The 22,202-nt window shown below is 36.0% G+C and overlaps 2 protein-coding genes across 2 annotated transcripts; one reads left to right on the top strand and one right to left on the bottom strand.

Annotated features, from left to right (window-relative positions):
- Positions 1-1,462: 1,462 nt before the first annotated feature.
- On the bottom strand, positions 1,463-18,239 carry ro60 (Ro60, Y RNA binding protein). Its single transcript, XM_056262912.1, has 9 exons — positions 18,106-18,239; positions 16,422-17,008; positions 15,692-15,912; positions 11,672-11,818; positions 9,320-9,457; positions 8,801-8,917; positions 4,945-5,061; positions 4,727-4,870; positions 1,463-1,701 (listed from the first exon to the last, which is right to left on the bottom strand). The coding sequence occupies exons 2-9, from the start codon at positions 16,987-16,989 to the stop codon at positions 1,549-1,551; spliced, it is 1,605 nt and encodes a 534-aa protein (XP_056118887.1). The 5' UTR covers positions 16,990-17,008; positions 18,106-18,239; the 3' UTR covers positions 1,463-1,548.
- Positions 18,240-20,120: 1,881 nt separating this feature from the next.
- Positions 20,121-21,910, top strand: LOC130101025 (phospholipase ABHD3-like). The gene is made up of 2 exons (XM_056266593.1): positions 20,121-20,414; positions 21,728-21,910. Exons 1-2 carry the CDS (start codon positions 20,253-20,255, stop codon positions 21,893-21,895), a joined length of 330 nt encoding a protein of 109 aa, XP_056122568.1. The 5' UTR covers positions 20,121-20,252; the 3' UTR covers positions 21,896-21,910.
- The last annotated feature ends 292 nt before the right edge of the window (positions 21,911-22,202 follow it).

Raw genomic sequence — 22,202 nt, 5'->3', positions numbered from 1 at the left:
TTATTTATCACATTCTTCAAGAGGTCTACATCTAAAATAACTTAATAGTATTACACAAATAAAACAAAAGGTACATTCAGTTTTGCATCTCAAAAGTAACAGGTAGTAATTGTCTACAGACATTTTAGTGTTTGTTAGTTTGTGCCTACATTTCCTTTACATAATTATTATAGCAGCGTTAGCAAACTTAGAACCTTGATTTGACCTTACAATGAGCAACAGAAAATGCAAAAAGGCAACTTTCTACACATAAATGAATCTAGAAGCAAGATCCATTTACAAGCTCTACCATTCAATGTATATACCTATTTTTCTCTCAAATTTGGAATATCTATATACACTGTATATGTGTGTGTGTATTAAGTTTAAAAGTCCACTACAGTTAACTGTAAAATATTAAGTTAAGTCTTAAATAGACTGAAGTGTCAAGCCTCTCTTCAATCATAATAAGTAGTTATTTGCGTTCATACATCAAATATCAAGTTATATTGGACCACAAAACAAGAGGTATTTTAACATTAAACTTTACCAACAAGTCTAGTAATTAAGGGGCGTTTTACACGACACTGATTTCAACTAAAAAAGGAAACTTTTTATGCATTTTGGTCATTCATTTACACGATTACATGAAAATGCAAACTTTTGAAAACAGGTTTCAAAGTGCACGTTTTTGAAAACTGTACCATTATCATTTCTGCATAAACAAACAAAAAAACAACGCGAATGTGTGAAAACAGTGATGTCATGCACATGCGTATTATGTGTTTATAGGTGTGTAGTATTTCTTTACAAAGTGTCATCGCCAACTACTGGCCTTGCAGCACAATAAAACGTTTTTAATGGTTTTCGAGGATCCGTATGAACGGGGACCATTTTGACAATGTTGTCGCCTGTACACGAAAAACGCAAAGGAAAAACGTTCCCATTTTTAGCACATCATTGTCGTGTAAACATAGGCCACATGGTTTCTGAGAACATCAAATTGCTCGATTTCCAATTCAGTGAACTTGCAAATGTATTTTGCTTCATATTTCTCAAATATTTTAGTGGAAGAGCTATCTGTGCACTTTCAGCTCAAAGTGCAATATGATATTATATATAATATTATTATATAACAACTCATTACACAGAACAAATCATGAATGAAGACTACACAATGAGCAAGGCCTCTAAAAAACAGAACATTACTTCCAATGAAGGTCAGTGACATACATGAACTTATAACTTAAAAACGGTGTAAAAGACATTCAATTATGCTCTTCTTGGGAAGAAGCAAACATTTCATTAGACCAGGTTTAAAAAACATAGTTATACTGAATAAAGATCAGTTACTTCATTCATTTGCTCCCCTTGATTTTCCCTTCAACTAATCCAGCCTGCTGGATGTTGAATTACACTTGGACTTGATTCCAGGCTGTAAAGACAAACGACGTGATTATCTAATTAATATGCAAAATCTGTCTTATTTTTTTTGCATGTTGATGTGGGGTGCATCAATGTCTTGTTGTTGTTCAGAAAACTGGCTGCATGCTACAAAACCTAAAAGATTTAAATGACATCAAGTGCGAAGTTACGGATGACATCGACTGCTTGCGAGTCAAAGCCGCAGATGTCCAGCATGCCACGGTCTTCAGGGTCAGCGATGGACAGCGAGTTGGCAATCATTCCACACACAATCAGCTTGGAAAATAAACCGCTTTTCTAAAAAAAGAAAGAAAAACAAAACACAAACATGACATTTTCTCTTTAAAATGATGAACATCCTATAGCTATTACCAAATCTAAGACTTCAAATTGATTTAAAAATGTAATTATCACATGATAAGCCAATTACTCTAATTGTATACAGTGGTGGGGTCAGAAATATATATATATATATATATATACAGGGTTCCTGCACACTTTTGAAAGTCAAATTTAAGGCTTTTTAAGACCTTTTTAAGACCTGAAGAAATCAAAATTAATACCGTACATTAGGGCTGTGCAGTATTGACAAAAATATATATTGATATTTTCAACGTTTTGTTGATAATAATTAGATGATATTTTACTGATTGTGTTTTTGTGCTGGTGCCATGGCTGGTTTAGGTCTGTTGTTGACAGCTGACTCACGAAGATATTCATATTTTTCATATTCTATGCAGTGGTCAGTTCACAGCATTGACAGAAATTAATATTTTAATTAAGGGGCAATATTTGCCACCTTAAATTGATTTTTTCAGGGGCATTTTCACCTATATATGGACATTTTTTTTAAACTTATTTAGAGTTATGCATCACCTTTAATGTCAAATACTATCATTCAAATTAAATTATACAGTAATTATACAATAATACTTAATTATATAATAATAATACAGTACCACTGTTACAGTCAAATTAAATCATTCAATCAAAATCTATCTTTGCAGTGCAGAGGTGACAGAAGCGGCATTAATTTATTTACACTCCATTTACAACTGCATAAATAAAGCTATGAGATATATATTTTTAAATCAATATTCAATATTTAAATATGAAATGATTTCTAATTGTAGCATTTTATTTAAAGGGTACTTTAAATATGAAACCGCAGCGGCAAATCACTGTCTTAATAAGTGAGTTGAGGGAGTCATTCATTCAACCGATTCGTTCAAACGGCTGATTCATTCGGGAAAGAAGCAAGTGATTCGTTCAAAACGCGGATTCAGTCAAGAAATAATCGCTGTCGGTTGCATTGAGACTCTGCTACGGTTTCATTTTGAAATTATAGTCGGCGAAATAAAGGGAAAACAAACAATATTGACAATATTGTGTCTAAAAAGTAACTCAATGTTAACTTATTGTTAATTTAACTGTTGTATAACATAAATATCACAATTGGAATTGTGCACGGGAAAACGGCACTCTTTCTGATGTGATATTCTAATATAAGAACATAATATGATATAAATATAAGACAAAAACTAACTTGGGGACATAACAGTTACACTGCACACATCACGCAGTGAAAGCACGAGAGAAATGCGATGTCAGCTCGCAGTGCCTCGTACATTGTTAAAACAATGATTACAATATCATAAAAGACAATACACATCGCACACCATACGCACATAAAGAATGAACTTACAACTGAACTGACATTTACGACCTTTCTTCTCTTTCTCTCCTCTCGCGTGCAGGAGACAGTTATGCTGCCGCGACTCGCGAGTGACGCGAAATGTCACGTGAACTAGCAAATCCACAAAGATAGAATAATAAATAAATAAAAATACGTACGCTAATTAGATGGTTTTAATTTGGAAAGCTTTTAGATATGTCTAAGTCAAAGTGTCATCTAAAATTTAAGACCTTTCATAAGTAAAAATAAGACTTTATAAGACTTTTTATGGCCTTAAATTTTACAAATCTAATTTAAGACTTTTTAAGACTTTTTAAGGATCCGCGGGAACCCTGATATATATTAGTGCTGTCAAACGATTAAAATATTTAATCGCGATTAATCACATTAATGTCATAGTTAACTCGCGATTAATCACACATTTTTATCTATTCTAAATGTCTCTTGATTTCTTTTTGTCCCATTATTTTTTTTTCTCATTTTATTGCTCTTATCAACATGGAAAAGTGGATCGGCTTGCTTTGTGCAAATGTTTTTTTATTGAAAACAACATTGGCATATACTGTGTTCAATTTCACACTAACATTCTCACTTGGAGCAAATAATCTCTCACACAATGTAACACTGTCCATCAATAAAAGGGTGAAAGAAATACTGACGATTGACGAGGGGGCGGAGAATTCGCATCAGCTGTGTGTGTGTGCTTGGCCATCAGGTGGTATTTCAGACTGGACGTGCTGCGATGACGATAGCTCAGTTCACAATGACAAAATGATCACTTTGGTCTTGTCAAAGGAACCATTTGGCAACTTTTTAAAAGTAAACTTTCCATTCAGAATCTTATTGGCATCCATTTCGGCGTCTCGCGCTCGTCATACGGCTCGCAAGCCCAAACAAGTGTGTGGGGCGTCGTGCCTGTTGTTTTGTTTCCGGTCTAGCTAGATCCGCTTGCTCTTTGGTCGACGAAGCAACAAAACGTCCTCGCGCAGCGCAAGCCATCGAAATGAATGGGTTTCATAGCGCAGCGCCGTGCATGCCGCGTCCTGTTGCAAAAGCATGTGAAAAAAAACTACAAAGTTTGCTAGGCCAAAAAGACCGTTAATCGCGCGATAAAAAAAATTAACGCCGTTAAAATGGGTTTGCGTTAACGCCGTTAATAACGCGTTTAACTGACAGCCCTAATATATATATATATATATATATATATATATATATATTATTATTTTTTTTTTTAAAGAAATTAACACTTATTTAGCAAGTATTTAGCATTGGATTTATCAAAAGTGACAGTAAAGACATTTATAATGTTACAAAAGATTTCTATTTCAGATAAATGCGGTTCTTTTAAACTTTCCATTCATCAAAAGAATCTTGAATAAAATGTATCACGGTTTCCACAAAAACATTAAGCAGCACAACTGATCAAAAATGATCCGAAGTTTCGTGAGCAGCAAATCAGAATATTATATTAAAATACAAAACAAACATAATAAAAATTGTATTAATTGCACTAAATTTGTGTTAAATAGACAGCCTTATTAAAACATATTACAGACAGCAGAGAATATAACAGTGTAATAAGGTAAAAACGCATTGCTTCTACATTCCCTTTCAAGTTGTACTCACTTGTCTATACGTCTTCAGTGTGTCTGCTGGATTTTCCCTCCCAAGGGTTTGATTATTGGTGAAAATGATGAAGACATCCACAGTTTTCTCATTCTCTGAGGCCCAAGTGATGGGTAAGGCACAGTCTGTACTGCCACCAGGAGTCTAGAGAGAAGTCACATGGAGATTATGATTACAGATGTAGTAGATGTAATCTCAAGATCTCAAGATGTTCTTACCTGGATGAGCTGTGCTGCTACTTGCATAAGCGTCATATCAGAAGAGACAGTACAGGGAAGAACACTTCCTTCAGAGAAAACCACAATCTGTGCGTTTCGTTCCGTTTGTGCAATTACCTGCAAATAAAAAGGGAACCATTACATTTATTTGGTACACTGTAAAAAAAAAAAAAAAAATCATGATACAGTATGTTATCACAACATTTTATCTTTTATCAAATCAATGTAGATAATGTGGTTCAGATAACATGATATTTTGGGTTTGTATTTTTAAAACAATCATTGCATTAACTAACATTTTTTTTTTCAATGAACTCAAATTTTTTAAGGCAACCAGGTTCAACTTTTGATATTTTTATTTTAAGCTTATACTTTTCTTATTAAGTAAATATCCTTTTAATGACCACCTTCAGGTAGTGCTTCAAGTCTCTCTTTGCTGTTAAATCTTTAATGATTTTTATAAAGTAAACATAAGAATAACTTTTATATTGTTAGCAATATTTCAAGATGAACATATACTGGACAGAAGCAACCTAGGTTTACTTGATTATCCATACACCATTCAAAGAAAACTCATGTTAAAATATGAGTATTAAATAAGATACGTCAGAAACGTTTATCTGTCAATCATAATTGTTATGTATTACAATATATGTTTCACCCCCCACATTTAAAACTACAGAGCTTTGATCATAAAACGAAACATTTAAATATCATCTTACTAAGACATATTATAGACAAATATCGAGTCACAGCTGATATCTTTATGCAAGTAGTCAGCTTTAAAGTTATAAAGATCTTATTGATTTAAAGTTTTCAGAATTCTATCTTACTTTTTGGCCATTTAAATATCAGCAACTGCACCAAATTGCGTATTTTTTACTCAGTTTGGGATTTAAATAAAAGGTGTTTTTTCATCCTCGAGTATGAGCTCCATATTGTCCTATATCATACAATATGAGCCATAAAAGCCTGATGTATCAAATATAGAAATTTTGCACATGTGCAAAAATCATTTTTAGAATTCGTTTTCTATCTGGTCTTAAACGTTCAATAATTATGTTACATTTTTAAAAAATATATATTTTTTCTGATTATTATTTCATTTGTCATCCTTCTTTACAGGGTTAAAGGTGCATCTGCTAAATGTTCCACTTTTTTCGAAGTGAACTAGCATACAGAGCTATCCCGATTCAACTAAAAAAAATTCACAAATGTCTTGATTTAATTGGGTTACAAACCCAGTTAAATCAAGACTTTTGTGACTTTTAGTTGATTGGTTGGATATAATCAACATTTCACCTTCTTAAAGTGTCTAAAAATTCTTTACATGATTCGCATATGAGAGCAGTGCACTGAAGAGGCAATTCATTGATATTTACAAGACTAGATTGTCCCGTCAGAAAAGGAATATGCAAGGAATGTGAAATATGTGTGGGGCGGACCTCAGCAGCCACACACACTTTCTCCAAGGACAAAATATTAGCTTAAAGGGATACTCCACCCAAAAATGAAAATTCTGTCATCATTTACTCACCCTCAAGTTGTTGCAAACCTGTATGAGTTTCTTTCTTCTGCTGATCAAAAAGGAAGATATTTTGAAGATCGTTTGGAACCAAACAGTTGTTTGGCACCATTGACTTCCATAGTAGAAAAAAAAAATACTATGGAAGTCAATGGTGCCAAAGTTCCAATCGCTCTTCAAAATATCTTCCTTTGTGTTCATCAGAAGAAAGAAACTCATACAGGTTTGCAACAACTTGAGTAGTGAGTAAATGAAGACAGAATTTTCATTTTTGGGTGGAGTATCCCTTTAAAATATGACTTAAAGGAACACTCCGACTTTTTGGGACTTTAGCCTATTCACCTTATCCCCCAGAGTTAGATAAGTTCATACATACCTTTTTCATCTCCGTGCGTGCTATAAGTCTGTTTGACGCACCCACCGCTAGCCTAGCTTAGCACAAAGACTGGATGTAAATGGTTGCAGCTAGCATACTAATCCAAATAAGTGACAAAATAACGGAAACATTTTCCTATTTACATGTTGTGATTTGTATAGTCACAGAGTGTACAAAACAGTGTTAATTTCGTTGACGAAAATAACGACGAAAATTATTCGTCAACGACATTTTTTCACAGACGAAAACGAGACGATAACTAAATAAAACCTAGTTTTGAATGACAAAGACTATGACGAAAATCTATTGACATTTTCGTCAACGAATAAAAACTAGACGAAAATGTTAGATAGTGACGATTTGGGAAGCGATCCGTCAGAACTGATGTCCTGCGTGTGTGGAAGATGCGCACATTTGTAGGCTACTGTAACGTGATCTACCCCGCGGTCATAAAACGTTAAAAAATGTGAACGTCTGGGAGAATGAGTAGAGCAGACATATAGATCTCTGAATAAGAGTGACGATGCAAAAAAGAGCTTTATTCGGTGCGGTTTTCTGTGCGCACACACCTAACCCGAAGCGTGCAGTCATGCACAATACACCTACAGCGCGCGAGTAGGCTACTGAATTGAGCTCTCTTTCGTGTCTGAATGGAGAAATACACAACAGTATGTCTAAATGTCCTTTTTGGAGAGTATTCATGTAAACTATGCTGGTTATGTCTTAAACTGTGAGTGTGTCGGATGTGCATCAGTGCAATTGTATCCGCATGTCATTGGACATGATCCGACGTCTTAAAGTGACAGTGGCAATAAACCTAATGCGGTCTGTGTCCTTAATTTTAATCAAGCAACAAAAGAAAAAGAGAAAAGCATTGACTGTTTGTTAATAGCTTTAATAAGGATTAATTATATTTAATTCATACAAATAAATATGTCTGCTTGAAAGAATAAAGAATGATGTGTAAGTAGTTATAAGGAATGAATATATCATTCATCGTAAAGAAGACTGTGTTGTACTTTAGGAAAAGTGGTTTTATTTCATTTTAAGATATTTTTTAAGTCACAGTAGTTAAATCTGTATCTGTATTGCATGTTCAAACTTAAAAATCATTCATATTAATAGGTTAATAGATGTTTTCTCCGGGAGTATATGGGTTTGGAAATTTTAGAGAAATTCTAAATTAACGCATTACAATTGAACTAAACCCATTATATTTTAGTCGACTACATCTACTGTAGATTTAGTCGACTAAAATGTTATTGTATTTCGTCGACTAAAACTAGACTAAAACTAAAACAATTCAGATGACTAAAATATGACTAAAACTAAATGGCATTTTAGTCAAAAGACTAAGACTAAAACTAAATCAAAATTTGCTGACAAAATTAACACTGGTACAAAAAACAAAGTCACATGAGACACAGACATATTTTAACCGTATAAATACTGGGAACTATATTCTCTGAAGGCGAAGCACTGCTACTTGGGCGGAGTGATAACCGCAGCACCTGAGACGAGCCGTGGTGAGGAGCAGAGAGCACGTCTCAGGTGCTGCGGTTATCACTCCGCCCAAGTAGCAGTGCTTCGCCTTCAGAGAATATAGTTCCCAGTATTTATACGGTTAAAATATGTCTGTGTCTCATGTGACTTCGTTTTTTGTACACTCTGTGACTATACAAATCACAACATGTAAATAGGAAAATGTTTGCGTTATTTTGTCACTTACTTGGATTAGTATGCTAGCTGCAACCATTTACATCCAGTCTTTGTGCTAAGCTAGGCTAGCGGTGGGTGCGTCAAACAGACTTATAGCACGCACGGAGATGAAAAAGGTATGTATGGACTTATCTAACTCTGGGGGATAAGGTGAATAGACTAAAGTCCCAAAAAGTCGGAGTGTTCCTTTAAGGCTCTTCACAGACGTCGCACAGTTTGCAGTGGTGTAGTCTTACCATGCACATTGCCGCTGCTACTGCCACAGTGCTGATGGAGCTGCCGTGAGTCACGCTGCTCAGAGAAGAACTTACATCAACTGCCACCAAAAAACGCTTGCCTGTGGGCTCCATGGTCTGGAGACATAAAGAGTCACAGGTTAAAAGGCATAGTTCACCCCATTCTGTCATCATTTACTCACCCTCAAGTTATTCCAAAATTGTATGAGTTTCTTTCTTCTGCTGAACACAAAAGAAGATATTTTGAAGAATATGGGAAACCAACTTCCATAGTATTTTATTTCCATACTATAGAAGTCAATGGGGTTCATCAATTGTTTGGTTCCAAACGATCTTCAAAATATCTTCTTTTGTGTTCAGCAGAAGAAAGAAACTCATACAGGTTTGGAACAACATGAGGGCTGAGTAAATGATGACAGAATTTTCATTTTTGGGTGGAGTATCCCTTTATCATAATTTGATTTCTACAGTATCTCGAAAACAAATGTGTTACACAGCTTACGTCAAGGTGTCACTCACTGAAATAGTTTTGCAGAAGGCGCAGTCCAGGGCTTGAACAATGTCTCCGTCCGGCTCCCATTTCAGTTTGCTACGCTTCCCATGACCTCTCTTATAGTTTTCAGATGCCACAAGAATGTTGAACGGCTGTGTTTTTGCCTGAAATAGCACACACATTGGAAATTAACATGTAGAAATTTATATTTTATTATATTCAAGTATTTGGACTTTTTATATTTACTTTCAAATGTATGAATTAGAGCTGCACGATTAATCGTTTAAAAGATCGCGATCTCTATTCAAACACCCACGCGATCTCATTCATAAATAACAACGACTCTGCTGTGTCTATGAAACCTTTGATAAGATCACACCTGAACATTCAAATCTGCGTTCGAGTTGCCGCTGATCCAGAGAGAGCAGTTATGATTTTTAGGTATGAAACTAGGGCTGGGTACCGAGTTCGGTACTTTTTAGGTACCGACCGAATTGCCTCGATACTACCGAGTATCGAAACATGTCTTGTTTTTCGGTACCAAATCTCGTCAACGTCAGTGAAACAATAAGCATGCAGCATGATTGGCTGTGGCGGAAAAACAATAACGTTAGTTTACGCGGCTGCCCAGAGCAGTAGTATGTTCCTGCTCAACCGTTATCTTAAGTCTTGTTAGAAAAAAAAAAATATATATATATATATATATATTAACAAATAAGATTATGGAATAGAAAAGCTCCTGCAGCAGGTGGATTAGAGCAAGTAGCATCAAGCTACATGACACAATTTAAAAGATTAATATTACACTTTTACTTAAAGCTCACTTTAAACCACCACCGAGTATTTTTGTATCATATTCCTGTCGCGGTTTAAAATGGTTTTAAGTCAAAAAAGATGTTGAAATATGTTATATTTAGCATTTTATATGCAGCTAATGGCTACACCTTGCTTAGCAATACTGTAAACATTCTTTATTCATATGAAAATATCCTAAATCACACACAAACCATATATACTTGAAATCGTGCATTTATTAGTTTCTTTCAGGTGAAGAGATGTGTCTTAGCTTTGTTATCACGGAGGTCAGAATGAGGAAGTATACACACAGCATACACAGGAGCGTCACGTTGAACCAGGTGAGATGATTGACAGCTGTATAGCGAATAACAGAGCGCTGAGATCATAACTGACACAGACGCTGGCGGGTGCTGTATATTGCATGTATGTGAACACAAATAAACCGGAGAAGACGTGAATGACTGCTTTATGAGTGATGATTTCTATTCAAAATAACTAACTTTACAGATTAATAATTTTGCTCTCCTGTCATAAATGAAGAAATTAATGTCACTGCAAACCAGTTTTATAACAGTGGTCAACTATCGAAGCTGGAGTCTTAAATCTTTCTAATGATGCTCAGTTTGTCCAGATCAAATAAGTAAGAGTGTGATGTAACGAATAATGAATGTTGAACAACAATAATCTGGGGCCGTCTGTGATCTTTGCCGCGAAAGGGGTTAAATGAGTGTTTTTGGTGATCCAGTTCGGTAGGTAGCGCTGAAACAGAAAACTAGGGTCCTGAAACTGCGGTCCTAGAACTGGGGTCGGGGCCTAGAACGGTTGTGCAGGAATACCCTTCTCGCCCAGAGACGTGATTCATTGAATCATTCATTTAAACCAAATGTATGTATATATACAGTTTTAAATAAAAATTAAAGCAACTAACATTTTGTCAGAACCTCTAGTAAATGTACATGTTATACTATTTTATTTAGTTTAGTTTTTATTTTATTTAGATCAAGAATCGTGATCTTGTTTAACACAAAAAACGTGATCCTCAATAATCCAGAATCGTGCAGCTCTAGTATGAATGTCACTAAATTAGACGTTAAACATATTATTTAATATTATTATTTTTGTTACAACAAAATGACAAAGCAAAGCATCATTTATTTTAAAGAAAGATAACACTTTCCCAGCAAACCATTTCACAAAAAAAAGTTTGTAGGGTTTATGATTATAAAACAATAAATATATTATTATTACTATAATGTTCATAGTTAATGTGATGAACTACACCTGTGGTTACTCTGTTAGGACACCTGTGAGAACTTGCTGACTTCATACATCCACTAAAAATCACCAAAACACCAGTTAATTCAAAGTCATTGGAAAATGGCTCCGAAAACTTAGTTCTGATTTGTTTACAGGTGCCACATAGTTTGATTTATGCTATATAATGCAAAGACATTCATGATTTTTAAGGGTCCCAATGCTATACATAGAATAAATGATAAGATTTCAAAATAACTGAACTAAGGAGCATTACTGGATGCTGCTATTGTCTTAAAATGATGTTGTTGTTGTTGTAACCTGACCTTTTTCAGTGCAGTCTCATCCTGAATCCTTTCACAAACAGCTGCAACATCCGGACTTCCTGGTGCCAGAACCTTGTCTGCTGTCAACTTACCCAAATGCTTCAATAAAACAACCACTGGCATCTCTTTTAGCAATGCTTTCCATACCTGAAAGGGACCAATAACAACACTGTCATCCTTCAAGCCCTTACAGAAAAAACACATGGTTTTTACATGTAATCACATGGGTTTCACAAGTAATCCCATGGGTTTCACATGTAATCACATGGGTTTCACATGCAATCACATGGGTTTCACATGCATTCACATGGGTTTCACATGCAATCACATGGGTTTCACATGCAATCCCATGGGTTTCACATGCATTCACATGGGTTTCACATGCATTCACATGGGTTTCACATGCATTCACATGGGTTTCACATGCAATCACATGGGTTTCACATGCATTCACATGGGTTTCACATGCAATCACATGGGTTTCACATGCAATCCCATGGGTTTCACATGTAATCACATGGGTTTCACATGCAATCCCATGGGTTTCACATGCAATCACATGGGTTTCACATGCAATCCCATGGGTTTCACATGTAATCACATGGGTTTCACATGCAATCACATGGGTTTCACATGCATTCACATGGGTTTCACATGCAATCACATGGGTTTCACAAGTAATCACATGGGTTTCACATGCAATCCCATGGGTTTCACAAGTAATCACATGGGTTTCACATGCAATCCCATGGGTTTCACATGTATGGAAGTAAAATAATCCCAAATGTTTTTGAAACAAAAAGCCTGTTGAATTGTACTACTTGAAAAAAATATGCATTGCATTAACCCTGCTTGTATTTTAATGCATTGTATTTTTAGGGCTTGCATTTTTATAGGCTGAAATTTAGCATGGTTGAATATTTAAGCTGTGAATATTTCAAATCAAATCATTTCAAACACATTTTCATTAGTAAAATTTCAATAATCCATATTCACCTTTCATATTTCATATCCCAAATATTCAAACTGATTAAAAATACAACCTATAATATTCAACAGGCGGTTTTCGGTCCATTTTATTTCGCTTTGCAAATTCGCTTCCACAAATTCAGTGGTTCAAATTCGACAGTAAATTCAACATTGACATCCAGGAGCTGCAGGAAAAGTAGTAGATTACCGAGTATAATCTCCATCTGCTGTTAGTCGACCACACCAGCAGGGGGTGCAAGCGCGTGTTGTTGACGAAGACCAGAGCAACAGTTAGTGCAAGCCATTCATTCATAAAAACTTATTTACAAAAATGTAAGTGTATTTGTGATTATTATGACGTCTGTTTTATGTGAAATTCAGTGTGTTCATGATTACTTTTCCTGTGTAGCCTACATGCATCTTTCTCTACCATGAACGATAATGTTATTCCCTCGATGCGGATGTACAGATCCAGTGTTACATTTGACATATTTATTTCTCTTGGTTGTTTAGTTGCCTTAACCTTATATTGCAGCGATGTGCTGCATGCAGTACTAGGGTTTGGTTTCCCTCAATATGTCAGGATTCCCCTGCTGGACATATAAAACGCTTAACGTAGCTTAATGGACATAAAAGACCAAACTCGCAGGCTAGCAGATGGACTCAGAATATGAATTTAACGCGCAAAGTTTAATGCTGAGCGTTTCCCAGTGATATACTGGCATACATTTGGTTTGACATTGGACATTCGCACATTTAGGGACCGTCTCTAAAGTTGCATACGAAATTGGTATACACGTTTCTAACTTAAATACCATTTGAAAAGAACGACTTACAGTCATAAAACCAACTGTAAAGTGTTCATGTAGGTGTCAGGCTCAGGCATAATGCGCAATTTATTCAAATAGATTGAAGTTTGCTATTGAAGTTAGAAACGTTTAGGCCTATAGGACTTGTTACTTTAGAGACGGTCCCTAAATGTGCGAATGTCAACCCAATTTTACATTTAGTCTTTTAGCTGGCACTTTTATCCAAAGCGACTAGTTAAACTAACAATATAGAACAACAATATGAAAGTGCTACTTCCCAGTTTAATCTAATGCAGTACATGTACAATACATACTTTCCAAATAAGGTGCGAGTTTGGTCTTTTATATCACTGTAGTCCATTAAGCTACGTTAAGCGCTTTGTCCTGACGGAATTCGGGGAATCTTTGAGTATGATGATGTATTGAGGGAAACAGATTATAATCCCGTTCACTGTAGAAAAGGCTGATAACATAAGGCTACACAGGGAAAGTAACAATGAATGAAACATAAAAACAGCTTTTGTGCCTTTATCATCTTTTCCGCATATATACTGACCCAGATAATCGTCACAAAAAACATAATGCATGCTGAGTTTTTATGAATGAATGGCTTGCGCTAACTGTTGCTCTGGTCTTCGTCAACAACACGCGCTTGCGTCCCCTGCTGGTGAGGTCGACTAACAGCAGATGGAGATTATACTCGGTAATCTACTGCTTTTCCTGCAGCTCCTGGATGTCAATGTTGAATTTACTGTCGAATTTGAACCACTGAATTTGTGGAAGCGAATTTGCAAAGCGAAATAAAATGTACCGAAAACCGCCTGTTGAATATTATAGGTTGTATTTTTAATCAGTTTGAATATTTGGGAAATGAAATATGAAAGGTGAATATGGATTATTGAAATTTTACTAATGAACTAAATATTCACAGCTTAAATATTCAACCATGCTAAATTTCAGCCTATAAAAATACAAGCCCTAAAAATACAATGCATTAAAATACAAGCAGGGTTAATGCAATGCATATTTTTTTTCAAGTATACAATTCAACAGGCTTTTTGTTTCAAAAACATTTGGGATTATTTTACTTCCATACACATGTAATCACATGGGTTTCACAAGTAATCACATGGGTTTCACATGCAATCACATGGGTTTCACATGCAATCACATGGGTTTCACATGCAATCCCATGGGTTTCACAAGTAATCACATGGGTTTCACATGCAATCCCATGGGTTTCACATGCAATCACATGGGTTTCACAAGTAATCACATGGGTTTCACATGCAATCCCATGGGTTTCACATGTAATCACATGGGTTTCACATGCAATCCCATGGGTTTCACATGTAATCACATGGGTTTCACATGTAATCACATGGGTTTCACATGGGAAAATGTTCCAAAAGCACACGTTTCCCATGTGCAAATTACCTTTAACATGTGCAAAGCACATGTGTTCCACATATTTCACATGTTAAATTTCACATGTGCAAAATCACATGTCCACGTTGTCACATGGGATCACATGTGTTTTTGCACATGTGAAACTCATGTGGTTTTTCTGTAAGGGCTTTCAGCCTCATGAGTGCTCGTCATGTGCATTAGCTGCCAAGAAAACTGCATTTACAGTTTCTTTTTTGTAGTTTATCTTTATTATTACTTTATACTTTGAATTTCTATGCTCAAACGAGGGCTGTCACAACCAGTGATGGGGATAACTTAATCAGATTACTTTTTTCAAGTAACTAGTAAAGTAATGCATTACTTTTAAATGTATAACAAAATAATTGAGTTACTTTTCAAGTAAGTAATGCAAGTTAAATGTGAGCATTTACTCCTCACTTGCACAAAAACACATTCCGTATTGCTCAAAAAAAAAAAAAACTAAGAATATTATGCAAACATGCAATAACTAAATATGTTAAATAAGACTGATATACTTTATGCATTTAATCTCACTTTATTAACCAATGTCTTTGCTGCTGACCTTATATGATCAAATTCAACCATACTAATAAGAGAAAATTACTTAAGTTAAACATCACATTTGTGTTTTATTTTATTGCTGTAAGTAACTTTCCCCGAACACTGGTCACAACACAAAAAATTCAGTAGTTAATAAAATGGCACAATGCTTGACACCCATTTCAATACCACTGCAATATTAAATAGCAACTAACATATTTGTTATAAAAATATATATAATTTTTTTATCAAAATGAAATGTGGTTCAGACCTCTTTGGACTTCAGGTGGTTGGTCAGAACGTGCTCTTTTTCCAGCATCTGCTCCTCAATAAGATGAACGAGCTCCTGCTCATCAGTCGAGTGTTTGGCTTTCTCCACAGCTTCCAGATATCCAAAAACCTTTTGCAGATCATCAGATATCTCTTTATCACCATACGCTTCCTGAACCCCTTTCCATCCTTTTGTGATGTATTTGCAAACAAGAGCAACAGCTGTAGAGAACAAGAACACATACTCATCTTTCCTCATGTGACTTTTGACACAAGAAGCATTTTTTGCAGTTTACCGTACTATAAAAAATTTAGTTCTGACAATAAATCCTTTTTTCATAGCTGAAGTAAAAAAAAAAGCTGAAGTAAATGCAACAACAAAAAAAGATCTGTGATCAGTTAATACTAATAAACAATATTACTTCTAATCTTATTACATTATATGATATGAAAAATACATCATTGCATTTTTATCACTTATTTTATTATCATTTAGCCTATCATTTTTAAATAACATGATTTATTTATAAAATAATAACCTTTTTAAATAATTGATTAGGCCTATGTATTTTGACTCAATAATTTACACATTTATTTGATCTATATTACGGCAGTTGAAATCATTGAACAGACATTACAAAAAGTGCCTTTAGACGTCAATATATGGTTTATTTCCATAGAATTAAACAAACCCATCGCTGTCCACAGCAAACCATTTTACAAGCACTCACCGTCATTGGTTGGCTTCATGTGGGACAGCCTGAGGAGGTCCTGGTGGGACCAGCCTGCCCTGTGCTTGCACTTGGTCACGGCCCGCGCCAGGCTCATACCGTCCTGGCCGTTGTACCAATCAGTCACGGCCCTCCGCAGAGCCCGCCCCCACATCCCAGAGCCCTCTTTCAGATCCTTCTTATACTGCACAAATGTGAAGAGCTGCACGGGCGTGCGACACAGTTCCTTCAGCGCCCGTAAGGCGGCCTGCCTGGTCTTGCAGTCTGCATGCTGTGAGCAGACAGCCAGGGCGAAGAGGCTGGGGTTGGGACGGACAGCGCGGCCCTCCAGATTCAGGCGTCTGATCTCCTCCACCGCCTCACAGCCTCGTCCCCCCTCGATGAACTGCATCAGGGACAGGGCGTTCTCCATACCCAGAGGACACTCTTTAGTGCTGTATGTGGCGCTCTCAGAGCCGTAACAGAGGAAGCGGCGCAGACACACAGCTGCGGTCACTGCTCTGCCCGATGAGTTCAGCACCTGTTCATTAACAACGGACAGTTGTTCTGGAAGAGATGCTGAATCCATAATTAACCGTCCTTCAGTCCTAAAGACAGATCACAGAGGTTAACATTACACTGCACAGAACATCAACACTCACTAGTCTGTTAGTAGACACATGGTTTGCTTTCTGAAAACATAATACCAAGGTTATTTTTAGGAGTACCATGTAAATACCATGGCACATGCATATGGTGTGCGTGTGTGTGTTCTGGTAAACCCTAAATTATGGGGACAACATGACCAAATGTCCCCACAAAGATGGCCATATCCTAAAACCTTTATTTTCGGTCCCCAAGTAGGAAAACAGCTTCTAAATCAAGTGATGTTTTTTGAAAATGTAAAAATGCAGAACGTGAAAAAAATAAACATGAAAAACACCACGTGTATGTGTGTACGTTACATACATATATACAATTATATACAATCACGTTTGTAGTTGTTTTGTACCAAGTGCAAAGTAAAAATAAAGGATAACACTTTATTTTACAGTGTCCTTGTTAACGTTACATGTTCTTATCATAGAAATAACAGTAAATTATTCATAATCACATGCAACTAACCCTCAACCAAATCCTACAGTAAGTACATGTACGTTTACGTTAGTTACTTTTAAATATATAATTACTCTGTAACAATGACACCTTAAAATAAAGTGTACGTTAACCAAATAAAGAGTAGTGATGAAATGACTTTTGAAGTCCAACATCTAAGTACACTTCACTGTAGCTTTTAACATTTGAATTAACCACTGTATATTTTAAAGGCTCGGTTCTTCAAACCGTTGAGATTGTGTGCGTTATTTTGTTTTGTCAGCTTTATGAGGATCAGTTCACTAGCGGCTTTAATCCTGTTAGCCAGTTAGCCAAGGCGAGAAAAACCTCCTCAAAATACACTCATCCAGCCAATAAAGTTCAGATTGAACAGCTCCATCACACCCATACTAACGTTACATCACTGATAAACAACATGACGACCACAACCTTTAAATCACACACACGATGAAGGGAGGGGTAGACGAAGATCAGTTAGCCCAATGCTACATACATCTCTCTACATACAAACTATTTCTCTGCATAAACAAATACCTCAAAATTGTAAAAAAAATAAAAATAAAAATTAATAACTCCAAAAGCTCTCTACCTGCTGTTATCCTCAGCCAAAGTCTCTAACGTTAGATCTTCCCGAGAGTTACGGCTCCTCCCTTAAAATCAGACTCAAGGAAGATGAGAGAGAAGAGCGAAGATTCCTGACTGAGCTCAATACAATGGCCGTGTCTCAAAACCTAGTGACCTTCCTAGCTAGACATCATTGGGTGTATTGGAATGCGATCTGCGTGCTAATTTAGACTGGGAACGCGCCTAGGTTTTGAGACATAGTACAAGACAACGTTCCAACCATTGACTGTAAAAAAAAAAAAACCGTTTTGTGTGAGATTTGATTTCTATTCAATGGCATGATTTCCATTTATGAATGTGAAATAAAAACTTAAAAAAAATCACAATAGTTATAATAGACTTGTAATAATAATATAGCATCTTTGTATGTTATTTATTTTTTTAAAAAGGTGTAACTTTTGTAATTTCTTTTTATTTTATTCACTACACGAATTTAATATTTTAAACTTCTTAATTTAAAAAAAAATGTATTAAAAGCAACATTAATGCACTATCAAGCATCAAGCCATATATATCTATGCAAGCCATCAAGCCCCTTTTAATGTCGCGCCTGAAACGCATCATCACAGCTCGGGCTGCGGAGCCTCTCTAACTATTTATTTCTATGATGAAAAGACAATAAATGATTATATACGAACAGTGCAGAGTGATAGAGATATTTCAGTTAAGCAGAAAAAAATGTAAAATAACCAATTAAATAATACAGACAAGAAAGACAACACAGATCGTTTTGCTTTGACTGAACGCTGTCGTCACTAGAGGGCGCGATTTTGCAGCTTTTCTGTCGATTTTTATTAAAAACGGGGTTTTTCAAGGTCATCGTTTCCGAGCACGAAATCTGCCTTAGTTATTATTCACTATCATTAATAACGTAACAAACAATCACATTTTACAGCTATTACTGTTTTCCAATTCTCTAAACCAGATGTGAAGTCTTCTTATATAGATAGCAGAAACTTAAATGTCTTAATAGCCCTGTCTTGGTTTAAGGTCAACAACTAGAAGACACACATGGGACGACACTCGTGAATATTAATTAGGCAAGACCATAGACTTTAAACGTTTAGTAACCTTAGTAACTTTGCTTAGTAACCTTCCTTAAGCGTCCACTCACAAACCCTAATTAATATTCATGAGCAAGACCGATAAGCCGTATTCAAAAGGCGCGGGGGGGGGGGGGGGGGGGGGGGGGGCATTTTAGCTTTTTTTTTTTTATGCAATATGTACATTTCAGAACTTCACGGTTCAAATCCTCATGTATCAGAGCCTGCTCCTGACACGCAAATAGAAATTCACTCAAGCAAGCGGTGCCAGCAAAATGAGCATAGAAAATGTCCAATCATGCAACCCCAAACGATTCTGATTGGTTAGTTTTCTTCTACGTTGCGTAGAGTAACACGTATCATGTTACACTGTAGCTCGCATCCCTGCTAGTACAGACTTTACATTTGTTTTGGCTAATTGTTGGTAAATACTGATATTTCTTAATGTGGTGTGAAAATGTACCTTTTGGTTTCACAAATTATCCTTAGGTAGTCCACATGAGAACATTTTTTATTTTTATTATGGATACATTGAATGTAAAATGAACCCACATGTATGGTTTTATTGTGAGACGAGACCAGGCAGCATTAGACCATTCGAGACAGTTTAAATAAATAAAAAAATCCAAAAAACCAAAGCCTTTAAAAATTGTGTGAGATTTACTACCAAGAACTTTGTTTTCACCCCTGCCGTTCCGTTCCTATTTTTATTTTTCCTGCCGTATTTCTTTGTTGTTTGTTTTTTATAATGTTGTATGATAATTGGCACACAATGTCGTTTACGAGCACTGTACTGTGTGACTTTAAATGGACATTGACGCAGTCCAATCATAACAAGAACAAGAAATGGCGAGTCGTAAGCTCCGCCCCCTTGGACTTCCTTCCGTTCCCCATCATGTACCGGCTGCATTTCTCTGGGTAGCAGCACTGACTCGCTTCACGGAGCGCCACCCATCTCCCAATTTAAAGTCCTGTCTCCGTTCACCTTTGTATTTGGACGCGCATCCTCATTCAGCAGCAGCCCAAGCGTCTCAATAACGTTAGCCGGAACCGTGGGGTTTATAGGGCAATGATCTCACCGGAGCTTAATTTTAATTTATTTTCGAGTGACCTTTCACTTTACCTTAAAAACCAAGTTAAAGTCGAGCTATTCGGCTCTGGGGTTGGACTATCATTAGTGCTCGGATTCAGCGCCGCTTATGCCTGCTACTACCTGATCTCTGTGGCCAAGGTAAGGTGACTGTACATCGGAGTCGGTACCGTTCACATTAATTTACAAATTAATTAATGGCGTGATCCGGATGCTCGTGCACATGATTGGGTCATATTTGCAGCGGTGTATATTTGCAGCTGCTGACAGGGTCAGTCAGTGCACGAGGACTGCCGGCTAATGATGTCATAATGCAATGGGCTATACGTCATTTTAGTCCTGTCACTGTCAGAATTCTCTGCACTCAATCCGCATAATATAATCCTATACGTGTGCATAGCGTAGGCTATATTAATGTCATAATGCGCCTTGAAATATGTATTAAAGACTTAATCTGTAAGGAGAACTGTTCACTCTCTCGCATTTTGAAACATATGTACAGGGAGGAAAATTGCCAGAAGAACATCCTTCCCCATTTTTGCAGTAGCAAAATATAGGTAAATAAGTTTTGAGGCAGTCACGTTGCATAATATTTTACAATAATGCAATCCACTAGTGTTGTAATTTTCAAAACACTGGTTAACTATTATTACGTATTAAATAATAATGGACGATCAAATGTTTAGAAGGACAAAAATGTCAACTGTTCAGCGAGTTCAGTTCTCTAATCAAAGCCTTTGTAAATAAACATATTTTTAAATCAAATGTATCTAAATTGTACACATACAAAAATATATAGCGTTAAATTATTTTGCAAGTCGCTTGGGGCTTAAAGAGATAGTTCACCCAGAAATGAACATTCTGTCTTAATTTACTCACCTGTTCCACACCTGTATGAATTTCATTTGTTCTGTTGAACACAAAAGAAGATATTTTGAAGAACATTCTTCAAATTATCTTCTTTTGTGTTCAGCAGAAGAAAGTAATTCATGCAGGTTTGGAACAACTTGAGGGTGAGTAAATGATGGCCGAATTTTCACCTTTTGGGGATCTATCCCTTTAAGATGCTAAAGTGTCATGGAGTTTGATCTAAGATTTTTTGTATTATTTGTATGTCACAACTTTATTACATTTATTTTATAATAAAACAATACAAAACATTTATAATACTTAATAAAAAATGCTATTATTATCATTATAGCCTATTGTTATATTTATTTTATAATATAAAATTGTATTGTATAATATAATTATAATTTATAACCATAATTGTTATTATACATATACTAAAAAGTAGTTTAAATTCTCCAAAGGCATCATGATCATGTATCAGGATAAAAAATTGGATTAAAAAAAAAAGTAATTATTAGTTATATATTTTAAATGTATAGGCTACTATTTTTAATTCCGAGATTAAAAAAAAAACAATCCCTTTGCTCTTTCTTTTTTTGCAGAAACCCATACTGATAGCCGGAGGGAAAAAGTTCCATCAGTTCCTGAGAGACCAATGCCCCGTAGTCTCGGAGACGTACTACCCCACGTTCTGGTGCTGGGAGAGTCGAGTTCAAACGCTGCTCAGACCCTTCGTGACTGCGAAGCCCTGGGTCAGCTACAGAAAGTGAGCACATTTCCCTCACAGTCGAAATGTATTTCATGCTGTGAATGTGGCAGGAGGACTGTTTAACTCTACAAAGCTAATAGAATAGTGTTCTAAGAAATGGACAATTATTGCTAATGGGTGGACTTGATATCAGTGGAAGGGGTTCTTAAGTGTTTCAGTGCCAGGTCCTGGTTTAGGCAGGAAATGAAGATTTGCACTGAACTTTGGTGATTCAAAATCAGTGCAGATTCCACATTTATGCTGAAGTTGCCACTGTTACTCCACTTGAAGATATGTTTTGCCTTCTTTTACATATACAAGTGCCCTTG

Source organism: Rhinichthys klamathensis, unplaced genomic scaffold, assembly GCF_029890125.1.
Source record: "Rhinichthys klamathensis goyatoka isolate OS25496 unplaced genomic scaffold, OSU_Roscu_1.1 h1tg000011l_1, whole genome shotgun sequence".
In the NCBI taxonomy this organism is placed as follows: domain Eukaryota; kingdom Metazoa; phylum Chordata; class Actinopteri; order Cypriniformes; family Leuciscidae; genus Rhinichthys; species Rhinichthys klamathensis.
Note: the sequence above shows the minus strand (reverse complement) of the source record. Positions and strands in the feature narration are given on the sequence as shown.